General features: G+C 38.3%; 1 protein-coding gene across 3 annotated transcripts in view; it reads left to right on the top strand.

The window, feature by feature from the left end:
* The window catches only part of DCLK1 (doublecortin like kinase 1), a 237,122-nt gene that overhangs the window by 5,591 nt on the left and 211,288 nt on the right, over positions 1-20,243 (top strand). For all 3 annotated transcript variants that reach the window (XM_063149170.1, XM_063149171.1, XM_063149174.1), the window contains exon 3: positions 7,561-7,907. In XM_063149170.1, the coding sequence (XP_063005240.1) occupies positions 7,561-7,907 (347 nt within the window). The remainder of the gene's footprint in view (positions 1-7,560; positions 7,908-20,243) is intronic.

Below are 20,243 nucleotides of genomic sequence, written 5' to 3'. Positions count from 1 at the left end.
AATGTTATCAATTTCAGGGCACAGTTAAAACTATGTTTGTTAGGACAATATTTAATTGGCAGAGAAAATCAATTTCGGGGAGGAAAGACCAATATTAATCAACGTCTGTTTAAAAGCAGTCTTTGTGCATTTGCTTATTTGATTGGTGTGCTCAACAAGAAGCAAGTTTCATTGATGTTAATGTTGATTTGCCCAGTCCTTTTGCAGCCAGTCAGAACCAGTTTTGAAAATAAAGAACTGAATTCAAAAATAAATCCAGCAACCTGTAAGATTGGTTTATTTTGGCATCCTAGTGAAGAATAATACCAGCTATTAATCAGTCAGTCAAAATGAATGACAGTGCAAGGGCCTAAGTTTATTTTAAAGAAGGCATTTGGGATTTCTTTTTGTCCTGTGAGACTTTATTCCTTACCCTTCTAATGAATACATCTTCCCTTCCTGGTATAGTTCAAGGAGGACAGTCTTGTTCTCTTGTCCCATTAGGACTGTGGGACTTACAGAAGTCAGTCTTTGTGTGGAAGAAGAGAGAGCTACATCCTCATTCTATCTGAAAAGGGGCTTCTGTTTATTTGTATAAAACTGCAGGGTGGGTTGTTTCACTCACAGAACTTCACAGTGGAGCACGGGTTCGTATATTATTAGCTCAATGATGGTTTTTGCATAAGCCTCTTCCACTCCTTACTATACAAATTTATTAGAGTTTGGCTCGTCTGGTGCAGCATTAATTAGCTTGAAGCTGTGCTTTGTGTTTAAATAGCTGGAAAATCACTTGATTTTTGCCTCTTGCCAAATGACATTTGTGCTCCAACTACTGAAATATGAAGTATTGCTTTCTTCATGGTGAGACTATTCCCTTCCTGTGTGAATTCACTAATTAATTTATTGAGACTGTTATGAATTTATGTGATTGGAGAAACATTGATTTGGCAATTCCAATGTAAAGCAAGTGTATAAAGCCTTGATTTTTAGAATTGGTTTTTGTCTCTATGCCTGAGGAAGTGAGGAAGTTCCTGTACTCTTACCTTCTCATGTGGTACATAAAGACAGAGAGGCTCTTGAGGGAAATGAGACAGCAGCCACTGTCTTTCATCCCAGAGCTAAATACACAGAACTGCATGAAGTACAGTCCCAAAGGAAAAAGATTGTAAAAGAGCTGTTTTGCTTCAGCTATATTTAGCTTCATTCTGCATACAGTTCAGAGCTGGCATGGTTGTGTGCTGGTGATGTCAATTATTTTGAGATGCATGGACACTTTTTCTCTTTATTTGAAAGTAATGACATCCCTAGATGCGGGGGTTTTGTGGGTTTTTGGTTTGGTTTTGGTTTTTTGTGTTTGCCCCCCCACCTTTTTGTTTGGGTTTTTTTGTTTTTTTTTTTTTTTAATTTTGTTTTTCTTAAGACTTACGTGTGTGAGATTTGTTGGAATTTGATAACAAAAGGCAGGTGCTGTTGTAAAAAGTTTCACATGGTCTGTAACTTCTGTCACCCTACATGAAGGAAATAATGCAATGGATTCAAGTTCCTTCTTTTTGTCAGCCTGCTGTTTGGACCCTCTCACGTTTAAAGAATGGATTCTGAATATAATGTGATGTGACTTTATTTCCTAGGCATGACATGCAATCAAAGCATGTAGAAACAATAAAGATGAAGTTGCTCTTGAAGGCTAAATTTTTTAGCTGTAAAGGAAGTTTCAGGAAAGAAATATTTGCTTTTCCAAAACTGTATCAACCTTAGAGGAACCAACCTTAAAGGTGGAGAGATCTTACCCCCAAAATAAGCAATGAACATTGCAAGGTAACTCAGAAACAAAGAATATTTACAGTTTTTACTCCTGGGGTCCTGCTATGTGGAACAAAGACCACAGTATCAATCTGTAGCCAGAACTGCATCTCTTTCTCATTAATTTTATAATAATATTACCTCAGAGTTTTGAGTATGAATTAGAAATGATTGTTTTAAATTTCTACGACACCTACCACAAAGTTAACCCTGCAGAAGAGAGCTGGCAGTCAAAGACCAGCCGAAAGCCCCAGACCACAAGGCTGAGAGCATACTGGGAAACAATTTTGTCACATGTCAATATTGGGTGCACTGCCAAATGATTCTAAAGACTTCTGTCTGTGTCTGCATGTTTTGTGTAGGCATAATGGCAAAAACAGTTTCAAGGAATAATCTCAAAAAGAAAAATGAATACCTCTCAGGGATTACCTCAGAGCCACAAACCTTGTTGAAGGAGCAGTTTGAAAGGATGCAGATATGCCAGCTTTAAAATCCAGTAATAGCTGTAGCCGGCTAATAACTCCTGGGAGATGTGAACCTTGCTGCAGGGCAGAGGAAATGCTGGGTCACATGAGGACTCGGGAAGGCTCTCGTGATGGAGGCAGGCAGTTTGTGCTCGGAGCAGCAGAGAAGCTGCCTGCCACTGCAGGGTTCAAAAGGCAGCATCTCCTTGCTGGAGTGATGGGCTGCAAGAGTTCCTGACCTGTTTTGCACATGGGTCTTGCTACTCCTACTGTCACCTCATTTCTTGTATCTCAGCTTCTCCCTCTCCTTCCCAGTATTCCTGCTGCCTTCTTGACTCTGCCAGCCACTCGGGTGTTGTTGGTGAGGAGCCCAGCCAGGCCAGTCTGTAGGAATTGATTGACGTGGTCTCTGATGCTCTCTAGAGCTAATGGCTTCTTTTTTCTAGATCATGCCTACCTCAGCAGCTGGGAATTGATGGGCTGGAAAGATTCATATGCATGTGTAATGTGCTATCAAAATAATAATAGTAAAGTATCTGTTTAAATGTTTGTAGAGCTGAATCTATGTGGACATTTGTTTGTAGGATTAAATTTACCCTGGATATTTACCATGGACTTGATCCAGGGCTATCAAATTTAGGGAAACTTGGACTGAATCCTGTGGCAGAAATGGCTGCAATCCTTATATTGTTTAATAAACAAACAGCTGAATGATCCTGTTGCATAAAATAGTAGAGGGTTGTTCTGGCACTATTTATTTCATTATTTGTTCATCCATTAGCCTGTAGATCGTCTTTTGTCTTGCTTAACAGCTTCATGGAAGTCCATGTGATTTCTTATTCTAGGTGCTTTACATTATTTTTGGTGGGCTTTTTTTTGAGTGTTTACAGTGTCTATCTTAGTTGTAATAAGACTACAGAGATTTGAGGGGACAGAAGAAGTATTTTTGATGAAGGGAAATGATCCCAACTTTTTAGTCTGAACTGAGAAGAAAATAAGTTTGTGAAAGAAGTCCTTTCCAAGGTCAGAGGAGATCTGATTTGAAGTTTCTGGTGCTTCTGATTGCTGGGTGAAAATGTGTGGGTCAGATTTATTTCCTGTAGATGCTCCATCTCTTGTGCACGGTTGCATTTTTTTTCAGACCCTGCAGGAAGAAGCAAGTTAGACAAGGCAGCAGCAATGTAGTTAAAGTAGGTTATTGTTCTATTAACTAACACATTTGGGAGCTATCAAGTATCAGTAATTTATTTCATTCAGGCCATCTTCTTTTTGCAATCTGCTCAGTATAGTGAGGCACAGTCAGAAGGGTAGAAGTGAAGAAAGGCATGTTTGCTTAGGCATGGAGTGCTGGGTGCTAGTCCCTTCCCCGTCCTCTTAACATATTTCTTGTCCTGTCTGTTGGGGAAATGGACCCCAGTAAATCACTACTAATTAATAAATTAATAACTTTGTATTCCTACTACATACTGTGCTCCAAGGAATCAACACTATTTTCCGTAAATCGGCCAATCCTGACCTCCACAAAGAGGGGTTGATGTTCCCTCTCTGTTTGTGAGATTCAGACAGGTTCTCTCTTCCTTCTCCAGGGTTTCCACCTAAGATAACTGGCTTCCTCACAAAGCCATTTTAGGCTTAGTCACCTTAAGCACAGAAAAGCAACACAAAAAATGGCTTTTGAGAGATGATGCCTTGGTCGTTCTTCTAGGGAGAATATCAGCAAGCTGAAGAAAACAAATGAACTGCTTATACCAATGTGGAAAGCAGGGAGACACTTTCGTCAGGAAAGCTCCAGTACTTACGTGCACTGATCCAATGTGACCTTACCAACCACTTTGTACACACAGATATTATTTCTACAAATATTTAATAAGTGAAGCAAGCCTTGAAATTCTGTCATGACCCATAAGAACTATCCTCCAGTGTTGCATGTCTCTGATAAGTCAGTTGTATTGAATTTTGACAGATGTGCAACTGCAGGTATGCTTTTTTTTAAAGCATAATCAATGTTTTGGGATCTGCCCTTCCACACATGATTAGCTTTATGAATAATTTCTCAGTGTTAAGATTTATTTTATTGTTCCACATGGCATTTGCCAGAAGTGTTGAACATTTATACAAATTAAATTGTAAGGTTACTGACCAACAAGTTTGAAACTGACCAACAAGTGCTGTGCATCTTTTTTGCAAGATTCCAGTGGTACATGTTTCATTTGCACTGTTGCTGTGAAGAGGCTCTCAGGAAAGGGATACTTTCTAAGGTGTAATACTCACTTTTCTTCCTAGATGCCAGATCTCCCGAAGCAACTGGGTGTTCCCCTTTTCTTCTCCTAATGGCTATTGATACTGTAATCAAGAGTCAAAATTCCATTAGTGACAGATGACTGCGCTGTGAAACCCTTGCTCTCCTCTCCTGGGGAGCTGCAATCAAATTGTCACTGTTAAATAGGCTTTGTTGTCAGTGCCCTTTGCTTAATCTAGTTTCTTCAAAGAATCCTTCTCAACCCTTGTTCTGTTAGGAATCTAGTGTCTGGAGATTGTTACTTTCTTCTTCCAGCTGCCAGTTACTCAAAGCTGATGATGAAGAAGCAATAGCTAAAGCAGGAGATGGATTTACTGGAATTTTAAGTCATGCCCCTTGTGAAAACTTTTTGCAGTCTTCTCTCCTGGAGGTACTGGTGAAAAATAAGGGAATGAAAATCTAGGTGAAGACCTTTTGTCCTTTTATTTGAGATTCCTCTGTGTACCAGCACCAGAGGTGTTAAAGGTTTATATTCTTACAGGCCTGCCACTTAGGACCGGCATGCATGAAAATTGCAGTCCCTAGCTAATACCTAAAATAGTTTTAAATAACAACATTATGGGAGAAGTATCTGTATTTCTGTTAGCCTAAATAAAATAGTTCTTACTAAAGGTATTTCATCTTTGAAGTCCTTGGAAGCTCTACCTCCAAGGTGTTCTTTAGAAAAATATGAGCTTCTTGAAGGGAAAGAATTATCTTGGTGTAAATATTTTAGTGATATGGTACCATTGGAAATGAGGAAAGGGCAAAAGTGCTTATGTTCAAACAATCCCAAATCTTCAGTGATTCTAGTGGTCCTTTTTAAATGATCATTTATATAAATTTAGTTTTGTAATGAAGAGCTGATGTGCAGTTAAATGCTACAAGGAATCCATCTGACCTTTAAATGTAGCTGATATTAAAAATCACGTGGAACGCTGTCCTTTCAAGAAGGGGAACCAAAAGAGTTCTTAATAAATTAAATGTAAATCTTCTGAGAACACTGTGTATCAACATTTATTTATGAGTCTACCGTTTGAGAAGTGAGTTTTAATTTGAAGACTTGCTTTTAAATAAATGTTATTTTCTGCAACTGAAGTGAAAAATTTCTGTAATGGGGCTGAACCTCAATATCCAGATTTATACCCCCCCCCCCAAAAAAATAGAAGGTTGTCGGTGGATTTTACTGCTTACAGCCAACACAAGTGTAGAGAAGAATAAATTTTGCTTAAAATTTTTTAAGAGACTTCTGCAAATTATTTTATAGAGCAGGTATTTATTGTATTGATCTTAATACATTCTTAATCATAGTAGAATTTCTTTTTTTTTCCTTAAAACTTTCTAATTTTGTGGATGTGGTTCGGTGGATGCATTCTGACCTGGCACTGAGTAGCTAATACAAGAACAACTGGAGAGGACATGGATAAAAGAGAACCTGCGCTGTTTGACCACTCATTGCTGTAGCTGAGCCCTTCTAGTCTGATGTTGCCATATACATATCTGTCTATCTTGGATATATGCAGTGGCTAAAAGGAAGAGCCTACCTTTATGCAAGTCTCAAGTCCCAGTGTTGCCTCCCTCCATTTTAGATGTAGTGACTCTGTGTGCTATAATGTCTCCAGAATTGGGTTGGGTGTCTTGAAACCTTAAAATTTCTGTTCAGAAATTAATTTTAATACTTAATTGTCTTTTAATGATTGAACTGTGAGTCCTCTTTCCTTAGAGGTAAGGGTCATTAGGAATATCTTTGGTTCTTACATGTTTTTTGGCATAGAAGGTGCATCGTTGAGTTTTGTTCTGGTTTTGTTACCCTGGGCTGAATTTCTGATATGAAGGCCTCTTTGCTGTTAGTATAGAGTGAACTCTTGAACCCAGAAGAAGTAAAACATCTCAGATGTCTCTGTGGGATTGTTCAGGAAAGGATCTTGCATTATTTGTGATTGAACTGTAGGCTGCCAGAAGGTGTGGTCTTGCTGGATCTAGTATTGGTTTCTTTGAGTTTTTTTGGTTTTTGTTTGGCTTGTTAGTTTGTTTTTCCTCAGCCAGAGGACGAACTGGATCAGCTTGATGCTGCAGAATTAGTAGTGTCTTTGGTATGTTCAGTCAGATCACTGAGCTGATCCAACTCCTCCAGTGCTGCTACCAGCACAGGTACAGTCAAGCTCAAGGGAGAGTCAGGCGTTCCCAAGCAGGTGCCCCTTACACAGCAGCCTTCAGCTGGACTGGATTCAGATGCTAATCTACATGTTGCTGGGTTTTCTGGCTGATTTCTAGTTCCCCAGAAGTTGTGTGGGTGTGGTATTTGCAAAAATATTTTACTGTAGATAGTGCTCCAACAGGAAGAGGAACTAATAGCCACTGTTTTTCTTTTTTGCATGGTAAATTTGTTGTGACGAGAAGTCTTTAATTGCTACTCTTTGTCTTCATTTCCCCACATATATATTTAGTCAGTAAATAATACAGGGAGATTTCTTGTCTATACATATCTTGGGTTTATGATGCCTAAAGCTTTAAAAAAAAATCAAATGTTAAAAAATTTCCAACTTTTATCCACCTTCTTATAAAACATCATTTGTAGCCTGAATTTTTGGTAGTATTTCATAGTATTTCCTCTGAAATGTTTGGAGCCTGATGTTTTCTTAGGAGTGGGCCACTTAAGCATGAAGACTGGGGGAGTACTGTGATAATGTGCTGGGGCTGGGCTGCTGGTGAAATACGAATGCTGTTTACTGTGTTTACTGACAGCAGTGGTCCCCACTGCAAATAGTGTTTTCTGATAAGAAAACTGCTGCTTTCAAGGATTTTTGTAACAGCATTTCTTGAACAGTTAGCTGAAGAATGATCTTTAAAAGATCACTCATTTTGTAGTCAGTAGCATCTGAGAAGGGAAGAGATCAATATTTATGCACTGTAGACCAAGAATAATAAGAATAATATTTAATAATTTGAGAATTATTTACTTTTATATTTTCCTGCATTTTTCTTTTTTTTCTTCCCTCTCCAATCTGACTTGCTGGACTTTTGCTTTTGTTTCCACAGGGGAAAGTTATGTATGTGGTTCCATAGAACCCTTCAAGAAACTGGAGTACACAAAGAATGTAAACCCAAACTGGTCAGTGAATGTTAAGACAACTTCTACTTCTCGTTCAGTGCCATCTCTTGCCACTGCTAAAGGAGGTGCTCCAGACACAAAAGAGAATAAGGATTTCATTAGGCCCAAACTGGTCACTATCATCAGGAGCGGAGTGAAGCCACGGAAGGCAGTCCGGATCCTGCTCAACAAGAAGACAGCACATTCCTTTGAACAGGTTCTTACTGACATAACCGATGCCATCAAGCTGGATTCAGGGGTGGTTAAACGCTTGTACACACTAGATGGAAAACAGGTAAGAATTTTCGTGATGACGGTTCTCAGCGTGAAGAAAATACAATTTTCCAGAAGGAAAAGAATTGTACATTAGCAGAAAAGAGTCCCATTTGCTCTAGAACATACTGCCAGACCTTCTACTGCCTGTAGTGTACTTAAGGTCTGTCAGCAGCTCTGGAACACCATGAAACATTACTTGGCCTTGGTGAAGGTCTTGCCATTTATGATAAATAATAGCTCTAAATCTGTTCTGCTGAAAGTGTGATGTGGGTTTGGCTCTGCACGCCGGAAACGTAGGATGAAGGATGTCACTTAAGCTCATTCTGTTAACTTGTTTCAGCTTTTTCTTGCAGCAGTTTTATGAGTCATTGCGCTTGGCTTTCCGTAAACTGTAAGAACAGTGAGGACGCGTTTCACCATGATAAATGCAGACCTACTGCTCTCCAGAGTGACTAAATGATGAATCTTATTGCACCTAAAATGGACAATGAAGAAGGTGCAAGCTTAGAAAATTAATGAGCTTTTTTCCTTATTGCAGGAATAAAGGTAGGATTATTTGTGGGGCTCACATTTATGGAGGAGTCTCTTGTAGGTTTCATGTTATTTCTTCTGTGAAATACCTTCAAGCAGTGCCTCTTTTTTGCTGACTTATTAAATTGCAGCAGAGTGAGATTTTTGAGAGGCTTCTTATTGGGCTTGGGGATAGAGGGACATGAAAAATATTACAGAATAATCCTACTTCTTTTTTGTCTTTCACTTTATTTGTAATTTTTCTATGGACATGTATTAATTATAGCAAAATGGGAGAAGCTCTTAACCTGCTGAAGGGCAAGGCTAATTTCAGTGTGACCTGAATTGATTTAGAGCAATGGTGACTCTAGAGAAATAAGGCAGATATTTGCATTTACAGATGTAACTTATTAAACCAAAGAAGTCTCCCTGAGAAGCTAGAAGCTGCTAGAGACCATGATATTTCTGCTGTAATACAGCTGTGTTTTTACAGATTCCAGGGTTCAATGATGCACAGATAAGCAGCAAACAGTGTTGCTGTTGTGAGATGCTGCCAAATCTGCCTGATACAGGTAAATCAATGCTCAGCAAGATCTGGTGATGCCCTAACACATCTGCAGTTACTGGGGCTGATGTGCAGGCACAGCTCCAGAAACAGCTACAGCAGTACTCTCTGATCTCAGAGAGGGCAGTTCAAAGGACAAGCCTGCTTATTCAGAGCACTGGTTCAAATCAGGGCCAAGTTTGGCTTGACCAGAAGTCTCTTCTATCTGTTGTTTTGTATCAGTAACCTCTGACACCAGTTACACACAGTAGTGCAGTTCTTGGTGACTGTGTACATGCCTGTAATGATCTCCTTACTATGACTTCATTGGGAACTTTGACCTGGAGGAAAATGTGGATGTGAAATTCTGTTTTTCTGCAGCAAAGTTGAAGTGTGTGTTGGGGGAAACTCTCAACTCCTGTTCTGTCTTGTCTCATGCTCCAGGGAGCACTAAGACTAGTAAATTTGAGGAAGGAGTTGAGATTTTAAAGCTACAGAGGTCAGTGGTGGTTTCTGCTATGACATTGACAGAAGATCTTGAATGATTATTCCAGTTCCTGCAAACCCTCTCAGTAAAAAGGGAATACATATGCTTTGTATTTTATATGTAAATAAACTTGTTGTTTAGCTCTGAAGAAGTGCAGCCTGGAAGAAGAGACAGCCCATGTGTCTCCTGGATAATGTGCTCCACTTTTATCTTTTTGTATTTAAAACTCCCCTTTAATGACTGTGCTTAGAACAAACCGAAAAAAAACCCCTTTACACCTGTTTTGGAACTCTAATTCCTGAAATTACCTAGTATTATCCTACTACTGGGGCAAAAAGGGTGACCAGATTTTCTTGGCCCTTATGTTGGCATAGTTCAGTTGAATCCTTTGTCAACTCATGAGCTTTGACTTGAGCTTAACTCAGTGGTGTTTTTGTTGCCTACCGTGTAGCGTAAAACCCCTGTGTCCAGAAGCTCTCCCAAGAGACCGCCATCTCCACGCTCCTTCCCCTTTTGGATATACACATGGAATTGTGTAGCCTCCCTGGTAAGGTCAGGGTTTAGAGGAGGGGGTTTGTGTGTCCTGCAGGTGTAGCAGAGACTTTGCTTTCTCCATGTACAGAGCAGCTTTGCTGGCAGGAGGGGAAATGAATGACTCTGTGCTCGGCAGGAGCAGCCTGTTGCTCAGCCCTGAGTGGGGAAGTCATTGATTTCCTGTGCTGCCAGGCAATTGCTGCTCCATTTTTCTTTGCCAAAAGCCTGATCTCCCAGATGGCGCTGGGGACACGATGATAGATTTTTTTTATTGCTAAATTCAAGCTGTGAATTATTACTGGGAGGAAATCCATGGTAAATCCAACATTTTTCCAGTACTATTTGTAGTTGGAAACTTCTACTGTGACTCCTGCTGGGGTTCTGAAGATTCTGGAAAAGCCTGTGTTGAGGGGCTAAATCTAACAAATCTGTGATTAAATCTTTCATCACTAACTTAAAAAGCAATAAAATCTTAAAGCTCTGAATCAAGAAAAGTAATTTACTGTAAGGATAAGAGAATAAAGCTCTCCTGGGTTTATTCTTTGGGACTATAACTTGGAGATAAGCTATTTTGTACTGTCCTCTCTTCTGATTTTTTTATGAGGCCAATGCTGGAATTGCCCTTCTGAAGCAATAATGAGTTCCCTGTATTGTTAATGCAGGTGGGCAGTGTGGTATGTGTATCGTTGTTGGATACTATTATTAGATGCCCCAGGCTAATAAAAGAAAGCAGCAAGAGTCAGAGACTTGGCATCCAAGTTAGGTGGTTGTCCCATACTGACGCTACACATGGAAAAATAATACTCCTGGATACTTAAATACTCGTCCTCAAATAGCCTTGTTAGTTGTGATGTTTTGATCTGTATCTCTAAAATATGTTAATAAACATTTTGTTCAGTTAAGAGGAATTTAAATGATGGCCTATAAAATTTGGTGACAATGTACAGAGTCTGTCATGATGAAAGAGGTAGTACTTAGACAATCAGAACCTCAGGAAAGTTTAATTGCTGGGAAGAAAGCTCTCCTTTGACATCCCGTTGATTCCCCATCTCAAAAATTCCTTCCTGGTTTTGGAAAATTTAGTAAGTTTCGGTGCACATGATGCTTTGTCAATGTTTCTTAGAACTCCAGGACTTGATTAAGTAGGTGTGTTTTATTAGCCATTTCAACCTTTTAATTATGGAATAGCAAAAGAAATGTGTTGGGGGGAAACCAAACCAAAAAGAAGAAAGTAAACTAAACCTAAAAAAAAAAAACGCAAGAAAGCAATCCTCAAAAAAATTAAACCCCAGCGAATTTAATCAGTCTGTCTCATTGGGTCATTGGCAGTTCAGGGACTAAAACTTGATGTTTTCCAGTATTGGGTGGCTGTTGACTTAGGATTTCATGCATTACTTTAGTTTTATTAAATAATTAAAAAAAAAGTTTCTCCTTACTAAAAACAGGGTAACTAGTGGCTTATTTTCATTTCTTTATAGCCCATCAGAATTTGTACTTTGACTTCAAGGTCTCTGAAGCCTTAAAATATCATTTCATTTGTGCTAAAAAGGGCACAATATACAACAGCAATCTGATTATAAAACACACCAATGGCTGCATTTAGCATACTTTAGCAGTTTAATTATTAATGATACCTCAGAGCTGGATAGGCTTCACACCGTGTCTGGAATAGTTTGTATATACTTTTATAAATACACTTAATTTCCACGGGTACAAGGGTCTTTTTACTCTAGAGAAAGAGGTAGAATTACTTCCCTGTACCACAGTGATGCATTAGAAGATGGTGGGACTCTCAGAAGTGTTTAACAGTCTTATGAGCACAGGCCAAATTCAAAAGCTTTCCAGGGGGAAAGCTTGAGGCGTTTTCCTTGCCAACTTTGCTATGTAAGGAAAATGAAAATAGAATGAGTAGGTGTAATGGCTGCCTGTAGGAATACAGATAATGAGGGCATGCTCTTACTATGAGCACTACTCAATTTTTTAGGTTAACTTGATGTTTAAGTTCATGAAGAGGTATTGTCAGCGTTGGCCCTTAATATTATCACATACTTGGGCAGAGAAAAACACTTTCTCATGACTGAGATGTCTTGCTTCTCTGTAGCTGCCCTGTTCCAGTTTGATTTCTAACCTTTCCTTAACAGAAGGGGGCATTTTTACTTTGATGTGCATTAAAAAATGGCCTTCTAAAAGGCAGTGTGTGGACACAGTGCAGACACTGAGGACACAAGCTGTGTGTGGAGATAGAGCCCAGTTGCTTTGTTGCAAGCTACTCTCTGGTTTCTGTTTGCTTGGTGCACTTCTAGAATAACACCAATGACTGAAATGGGAGAAAACTAATCAAGGTCACATTTAACAGCAATATTGTGAAACAGTGCCCTTTTTAGAAGTATTATGATGTGTATATTTGTGCAGGGTATTTACAGTTTGCATGTTTTGGCAAAGACTAAAGGTTGGACAACAGTGCTTTGTTACCTTGTACATCCTCCATGTGCTTTTGCAAGAACAAACATCTGGTTTATAATAGGACCTACTTATTTGAACAGGTGGTTTGCTTAGCTTAACAAGATGCAATCATGCAAATTATTTTTCAGTATATGCATTATGCTGTTGATTTTACTTTAGACAGATAAATGGTCAATGCCAGAGATACCGGAATAAAAGTCACTATCTGTTCTCGTTTTTTTTTCCTCATACACAAATCAAATTACCTTTACAGGTATGAAATACAGCCACAGTTACTTAAAGACATATACCTTACAGAAAGTACAGTGTGAGGCATAGGATGTCCCTCAACAGCCTTGTTTTAAGCCATTGAAATAGCTATTAAAGAATTGTGACTGCAAGGGAAGGGAACAACATCACAGTACTGGAAAGCCTGAAGCTTCTTCATTGAGTTTAATATGCTTTTTTTTTATTGGAAACCCACTATAAAATGGGTATGTTATGATGCAAAAAAACTCCCTCTCCTGTGGACTTCTCATTCTGAGGATACATGATATTGTAGTTTTTAAAAAGGAATACCACTGTTCTAAAAAAATGCTCTTATTAAGGAAGCAAAAGCAAGTGTTTGCACCTACACCTAAGATGACCATGTGATTTTTATGGTTTTGTTCTTAACCATTGAAAAAAATTTGAACAATAAGATCTGTATTATACAGTAAATTTTTGGCCAAAGGTACCGTTTCTTAGGATATATTAAACATCTCAAATGTCTTTCTCTACACCTGGATTGTCCTTGGTACAGAAACATCTATATACATAAAGGTAGGTATCATTCACAGAATAACATTCTAGTCTCAGCATTTGGGTAGTGTATATTGTACAACAATCTAGACCAAAGGAATGTTAACCAAAATAAAATTTATGTGCAGCAAGTGACTAGTTTTGTGTTTGCCTCTAAGTTTGATTCACATCAGCATTTGTAATCTTAATGAAGAAGGTGCATTTAATTTTAAGGGTGACTGGTGGGGCGTGTTCTTTATATTTGTAGCTGCAATTTGTATTGAAGTTTGTGTATTTGAAGTTGTAGCTGCAATCCACACAAAATAGCACTCATTGTCCATTTTCAAACATTTTTCAAAACCAGGAAAAATGTAGAGTGCATCTTATTTTCTGTATCTCAGCACAGTAACTTTATCTTCTCCCTTTTGTTGAAGGCTTTGGAGCTCCCTGTCAGTCACAGGCACTTGGGTGATGTTGATTGACCAAAGAACAATGGTGAATTCTCTGTGAGGTGTAGCTGTGCAGATCCTGACTAACTGTGAGAAAACATTAAGTAAAATGACTTCTGCAGCTCACATAAGCATTTTAACAGGAAAGCAGCAGCTCTTGAGGTGGTACTTTAATAGTGGACAACCATCTGGAGTCCTGAAACCCATTTTGCTCACTCTGCATGAGCTGTTCTTTCCTAAAGGCCTTCTAATGTGAATGCTAGAAGGCCATACTCATCAGAAGATACCTGTGCTGCTTATTTTAGACATGAATTTTAGGCCCTGTCTGGGCAATTCTGACAGACCACCATGTTTGTAGCTATGAGAGACATTTAAAAAAAACCCCAAAGAGCATCTCTCCACCTTGTAATGCACCTCACTTTCCCTCCTTCTTGCCTGCAGTATATCTAATCAAAATATTTTTTTCCCTCTGGAAGATGTATAATTTCTGGCTTTACTGTTTTTAAACTGAATTTGGGGAAGGATTAAAAAGATGAGGTTTTTTTCTTGATACTGAGGAAAAGGCCCCTTCATGATAGTCTGAAAAGCAAACAAAAATAATCAATGAATGAAAATTGTGTATTTAAGCAAGTTGTGATGGCCTCTGGGGGTACTGGAAAGTTCTTACGGCTACTGTTGATAAAAGTGGGTCTCCACTAAAAATTAGACTATACTTTGAGAAAAGCATAAAAACCTGGTTTAAAATCATTTGTGCTAGGGTAGCAAATTTGCTGGCAATTGGTGTTATCCTGGTGTTAGAGGTGAGGTCCTTGAACTCTTGTGCTTCTGGATGGGCTGTTTCATTGTCAGGTTATGACAGTGACTAACAATTTTAATTGTTACTCAGATAAAGTCCTCTGAGAAGGAGTGAACAGGAGCCCATTCCTTGCTGAAAGCAGTGTGTGTTCATTCATTTGTCTAGGGTTGGTTCTTATTAAGCTGAGACCGACAACTGTGTTGCTCTGTCTCCAAAAGCTTCTCACAATAGGAGTTTCCATGGTTGCCAACTGGCATCCCACAGGAACTGCAGACTGACTTTGAAAATTGAGCAGAGAAGACGCCATCTTCTGCATGCTTGGGTGAGGCTGGTGTGCTGGGCAAAGCAAGAGCTGTTGTTAGGTGAAAGAGACTGAAAACTTGCACACCTGCTTCCAGAATGTGTTAAACATCAGATAAGCTGATCTTAGTGTCTTAAAGATAACCAGATAGTCATTAGAGAGTTTATGTACTGTAGGAAGCCTTAAGGAACAGTAATTTCTGTCTCTTCAAGGTGGAGTTTTGTACTGTGTGAAGAAGTGTTTCTCAGTGGAAAGGAGATGGTGTGGTGATTCAGAGCTTTCCATTTCTAGAATAAGGATAATTTTCCTTTACATCTGGCTTTTGTTTAAATATGCAATGTAACTAAGAACAGCTTATTATCCAGTTAAGTTCTGATTTGTGTTTAATGACTATTGGGGAAGGAATAGAAAAGCAAATGGGAACATCCTCAACTGTACGATCTTGTTGTGGAGAGTTTTTTGGGGTTTTTTGCTAGTTGTTTCATGGAAGAGAGTTTGGAAAAGTGCTTGCAGATTTCTCTGATGATGCTGTTCAGTTGTTTTGTAGAGACAGGCATGAGATTACTGGTGATCATGGAGAAGAGTTTCCACTGCTCAGTAAAACACAATCTTTGAGACCAGTTTGGTCCTTAATGAACAGCTGAAACCTTTAACCTTTTTGGGATGCTTTCAAACAGTAGCCATCCTAAACTTTCTCTGTTCTCCTCCCCCTGCCTTATGACTTTGTCTAAACCAAATGAGATCGATGGTTTGAAGATTTTTACAGTGTATTGTCAGTTGTTCACTGGGATTATTTTATTTATACTCTCTGAAGCTCTTACTGTTAGTATTTTTTTTTTGTTGGCCAAGTGTGTGTTTCCTTTCTCTTAAGTGGTATGATGTAATGATCCTTTGTAAAAGCATAATGGGTGTTGGATTTGCTAGGTTGTTTCTGTTCTGTTCTGTTTTTCCTTCTAAAATTAGTTGTTACAAGAGGACTAAGAATTTCTAGTCATTTAGGAGAATCTTAAGTGTCATCTACAGAAAAAACCCAAGACTTTTCTCTCACAATTTTTTTGTAACATGTTTCCTTCCTGAGAAATTAAATTATACTATACATAGGAAAAATTCTTAATTCTGCCTTGTAGCTTATGAGAACTTAAAGATTTCCTTTTTAATGTAAGTGTTTTTATATAATTATGTCTTTGGATGTTGGGCCTTGAGTTCTTACACAAACACTTGGAAAACCTTGTCAGTGCCTGTTTTGAAGAAAGTTGAGTTAATGAACTAAAGGATAATAACTTACTCAAACTCAAGTTTGAGCAGCTACCTGTGATTTAGTGCAAGTATATCCATGATTACTTGTTTCTTTCCACTTAGTTTCCTGTTCAACAACCTTTTGCCAAGCTATTGTGTAGAAGATGCTTATGTGAATGATGAATACTGAGAGAACAAACTGCATAAATATTCTGTCATTAGCTGTGTTTTTCTCTGAAAACTAATCCTTGTACTTATAGGAGCCAAGGTCTTTCAAACCCTTCAAAAGGCAATTGATGCTGGCAAAATAAGTCAAAAATTACTGACAATGCAGGAAATTGTAGTGTCAGCCCAATTTTGTACCTTGTTTTTCTAATTAAGTTTTTATGAAACCAGATTCTTTTGTGAAACTGCAATAAACTGTGAAACATTTTGTGTTCAGTACTTTGAAGCTTCTTAAGCCATACACTTTGTGTTGCTTGTAGTGAGTGGCAAGAAACACAAATATTTTTGAATATTCAACCTAGTTAGTCTGGAATTGTCTTTTGTGATTCTTCTTCTGTAGAAAGCAAGTCTAGGGCAATGACATACTTTTCAGGTGCTCCTTGAGTTACTCAAGATGAATTCAGGTCTCTACCTTAATTTTTTCCTCTGTTGGAGATGCAATTCAGTTTCTTAGATGTGAATTTTGGAAATGAAACTGGGAGGATCTTCAGGGACAACAGCATTATGTAATAATAAATCAGTGATGTACCATGTATTCTGCCTCTTTCCCCCTCCATTTCTCTTTAAGCTTGAAACTAATTTGTTCAATCCTGGAGGAAGTATTGACTTAATCTCTTCTGAATCTATGTCCCAGTACTGTGTGCCAGTTCATAGGGCCAGACTGTCCAGACTCAATCAGATTTAGAAACTAATACAATTACTAGTAGGTGAAAATATTTCCATTGTACTGAATGAAGGCAGTAAAGCTCTGAGAACAGCTTAAATTTTTATGTATAAATCAAACATTTTTGAGACTGTTTTCCTGATGTCACTGGTTAATGGTATACAAGGTGTGTACTACATTTTTTCTTAAATTTTAATAAGTACTTTCTCTTATGTTTTACCCCAAGAAACTTCTAAAGAAGGCCAGAATACCTGCTGCAAGCAGGTGATTTTGCTTGGCAAAGCTTCTGGGGAGGAAATGAAGCTTCTTCCATAGGACTGAATCCTTGAAGTCATAGACTGAAGAGCAAAGAGGTCTTTGGGGACCTGAGGACAGGACATAGTACTTTACACATAGATAAAAATGACCATAAATGGTCTGAAATTATCAGAGGTAACTGAGTGTAACTAGAGAAAGCAAGGCAGAAGACTGTAGTATGCTCCTGCTGGAAAGCAGCAAAGCTTTATATGGGGTTTGGAATTCAGCTGTATGATACTGAAAATAAAACTCATGTTAAGTAGTTAAGGCTGATTGCCTCTCCCAAATCAGTTGTTGTAGTGGATTTGGTTTTCCATTAAATGTTGAATCTCAGAAACTTCTTTTAAGTAAAACTCCTCTGAGCTTTAATAGCTTAAAATTGTAAAAGACATTTACTCATCAACTGAATAGAGAATGAAATCTCAGTTTGAACTGCTTTTAATTATCTTGTTGGTTTGGTATAAGAAATGATTTTTTTCAAAGCTGCCAGGCAACAGGGGACAACTGGGGGCATCTTGTGGAACAGGCAGGGTAGAATGGCTTTGATTAAAAGGAAGACAGACATTGCCTAAAAGGGATATGCTGACTTTTTAAATAGACTAGTGTTTGAATACCTTCACCTGCCTTCCCTTGCAGACAGGTTATATGTCTGTTTTACATTAATTTGAATTGCAAACTGCAACTGCTGCCATATACCATGCATCCAGAAGCTAAACCTAGCTCTTCCTTTATTCTAGTTGCCCTTGAAATATCTTGCTGTCTCATTTTCCCTTTCTTATTTCTTACTCACCTCTGAATCATTTTTCTGTTTCTGAAGGTTTTCTAGGAGTCTCTTTAATTTTATTTGATTTTTTAACTTCTTGTGTCTTTCAGTACTATCTCCTTTCTTGATTTCTAGTCACAAATCCTGTTTTTTTAAAATCTAGCAAATTCTGAAAAATTGTGCTTTCTGTGGAGTTTCTTGTGTGTGAAATGGTTTCCTGAGCACATCTCAGTTCTGTGGTGCAGCCTTTGTTCTGTTAGTATATCTTGTACACTTATAACTAAGATTTCTTTAACCTTCTGCTGTTTCCCATGTATGAAATCTGTGTTTGCATTTACACCCACACAAAATCTGAGTAAAACTAATGCAGTTTATGGAGTGTTTAAGTGGCATGATTGTGTGCTCCTTGGTGAGGAAATAACTTTGAGAGGGAGGTGAGTGTGTTGTGGGAATGCTCCTGGCACACTGTGCACTGATAATGAGAAACCCTGTATTCACATGAGAGTTAACCCATGGATGCTGTAATTCTGTCTTGCTGATTAAGGAAAAAATAGTTAAAAATATAGAAATTCACAGTCGTGAAAAAAGTCTATATAGCCTTGTTGACTCTAGTACAGAGTAGTTTGGGTTTTTTTCCACTTTTTACTATAGCTACATAAGCATGGATGGGGTCAGTGCCCCTGTGTGGTTGTGATGGTGCTAGCAGGGTTTATTATCTCCTGTCATCTGAATAGCCCATATTGTTGTCTGAAATGCTTTTGTACTTCTTTATTCTTGCTATGTCAAAATACTTCCTGAGCTCCAGCACTTTCACGGTTTTGTACATTTGTGAAAAAGAAGGCTGCCTATAGGTCTTAGAGAAAAAGAAATGATATTTGGATGTTTCTGTTTCTAAATCAGAACACATCTGTTCTGGGGCAGATTTGGGAGCATTGTGAATACTCTGGAGTAATCTGTTTAAATAGAGTGTGATCTTGATGAATTAGGAGCACGAACTGCAATCAGTGTGAAATTTAATAAAGCAAATATGAAGCAGTTAATGTAGGAAAGAATAATCAAGTGGCCTGTCAGAACTAGAGGAACAGAAACCAGATGAGAGAGCAGTGAGCATGATGTGAAGATCATTAACACAAGAAGTGTTGAACATTGCATTGCTATGAGATGGTGGGAGAACATCCATGTAGAAGTGTTTAGTGCTTTTGCACTTGATTAGCATCCTTGTGAGTGCAGTTGTTCACAGCTTTTGTTTCTTCAGGGATAGGCAAACTAAAAATTCTGTTCCCCGTGTAAAGAAAATTGGACTAATATTAGCATTGATTGGCTGTCAGTACCATGAGCAAAGGTTGAGAGAGTCATAACATCTTAAGGGATGAAATAGGAAGAGCAGGGCTATTCTAACAAGCTAAGAAGTGAAACATTAATAAAGCATTGAATTTTTTTTGTTTTGTTTTTGTTTTGTTGAATTTAACAGCAAATAAATTTGAGATGAGCATTTGATATCTGTGTTCTGGACATGCCAAGTGACTAGGTAAAGTCTCTCTGGGGCTCTATTTCTGTGACAGAAGACTGAAATGAAATAAAAGCTTTTATAATCATGTCTAGGTATTCCAGTAGTCAATGTGTGATATTTTGAGGTAAGGTGTTTGTCAGAACAAATACATTTGCTCAAGAAATTTTGTTCTTGATAAAAAGTGATTCAGTTGAATTTCTTTTCAATCAGACAATTTCATGAAGATATTATGAAGCTAAAGCAGTTTGAAAGCATTGAATTTTAGATGTGGGACGAAAAGGACGAATTGATTAAGATTTATAGCAGTTTTTATAGATTAATGGTATTTGTTGGAATGTCATCTTGCTAAGAAATGCTTTCAAACAAAATTATTTGCAGCTTAATTTAAATCCCATTTAAGCAGCAGTATTTAAATGAGGTGGCCTGGTAGAGAGCCTGCTGTGCTTCATCCTTTGGTTGTTTGTGGGGGGAGGTGATGAGAATGAAAGGATGAGACTTTCCTTTCTCTGGCAAGTCTTCAATGACACTGTAGGAGGAGTAGCTTTTAAATGCGGCATCCCTGTGAAAAACTAACCTTTCCATCTGCAGATGGAGGAGGGCTGTCCTAGAAAAGAAAATCTAGCTCTGGTTTCTCTTGTGCCGAGTCCAACTGAATGCCAGTCATTTTTCACAGCATTCAGTAGGAACTGTTCTCTTAAATGCTACGGGAGGAGGAGGAGAGGATCAACTGAATGTCACTTTGTACCTCTGTAGGAAGAGGGAAGCTTTAACTTCGCCTGCTTCATTTACAGGCAAGTCATCAGGAGGATCACTGAAA

This window comes from Melospiza melodia, chromosome 2, assembly GCF_035770615.1.
Source record: "Melospiza melodia melodia isolate bMelMel2 chromosome 2, bMelMel2.pri, whole genome shotgun sequence".
Lineage (NCBI taxonomy): Eukaryota > Metazoa > Chordata > Aves > Passeriformes > Passerellidae > Melospiza > Melospiza melodia.
Note: the sequence above shows the minus strand (reverse complement) of the source record. Positions and strands in the feature narration are given on the sequence as shown.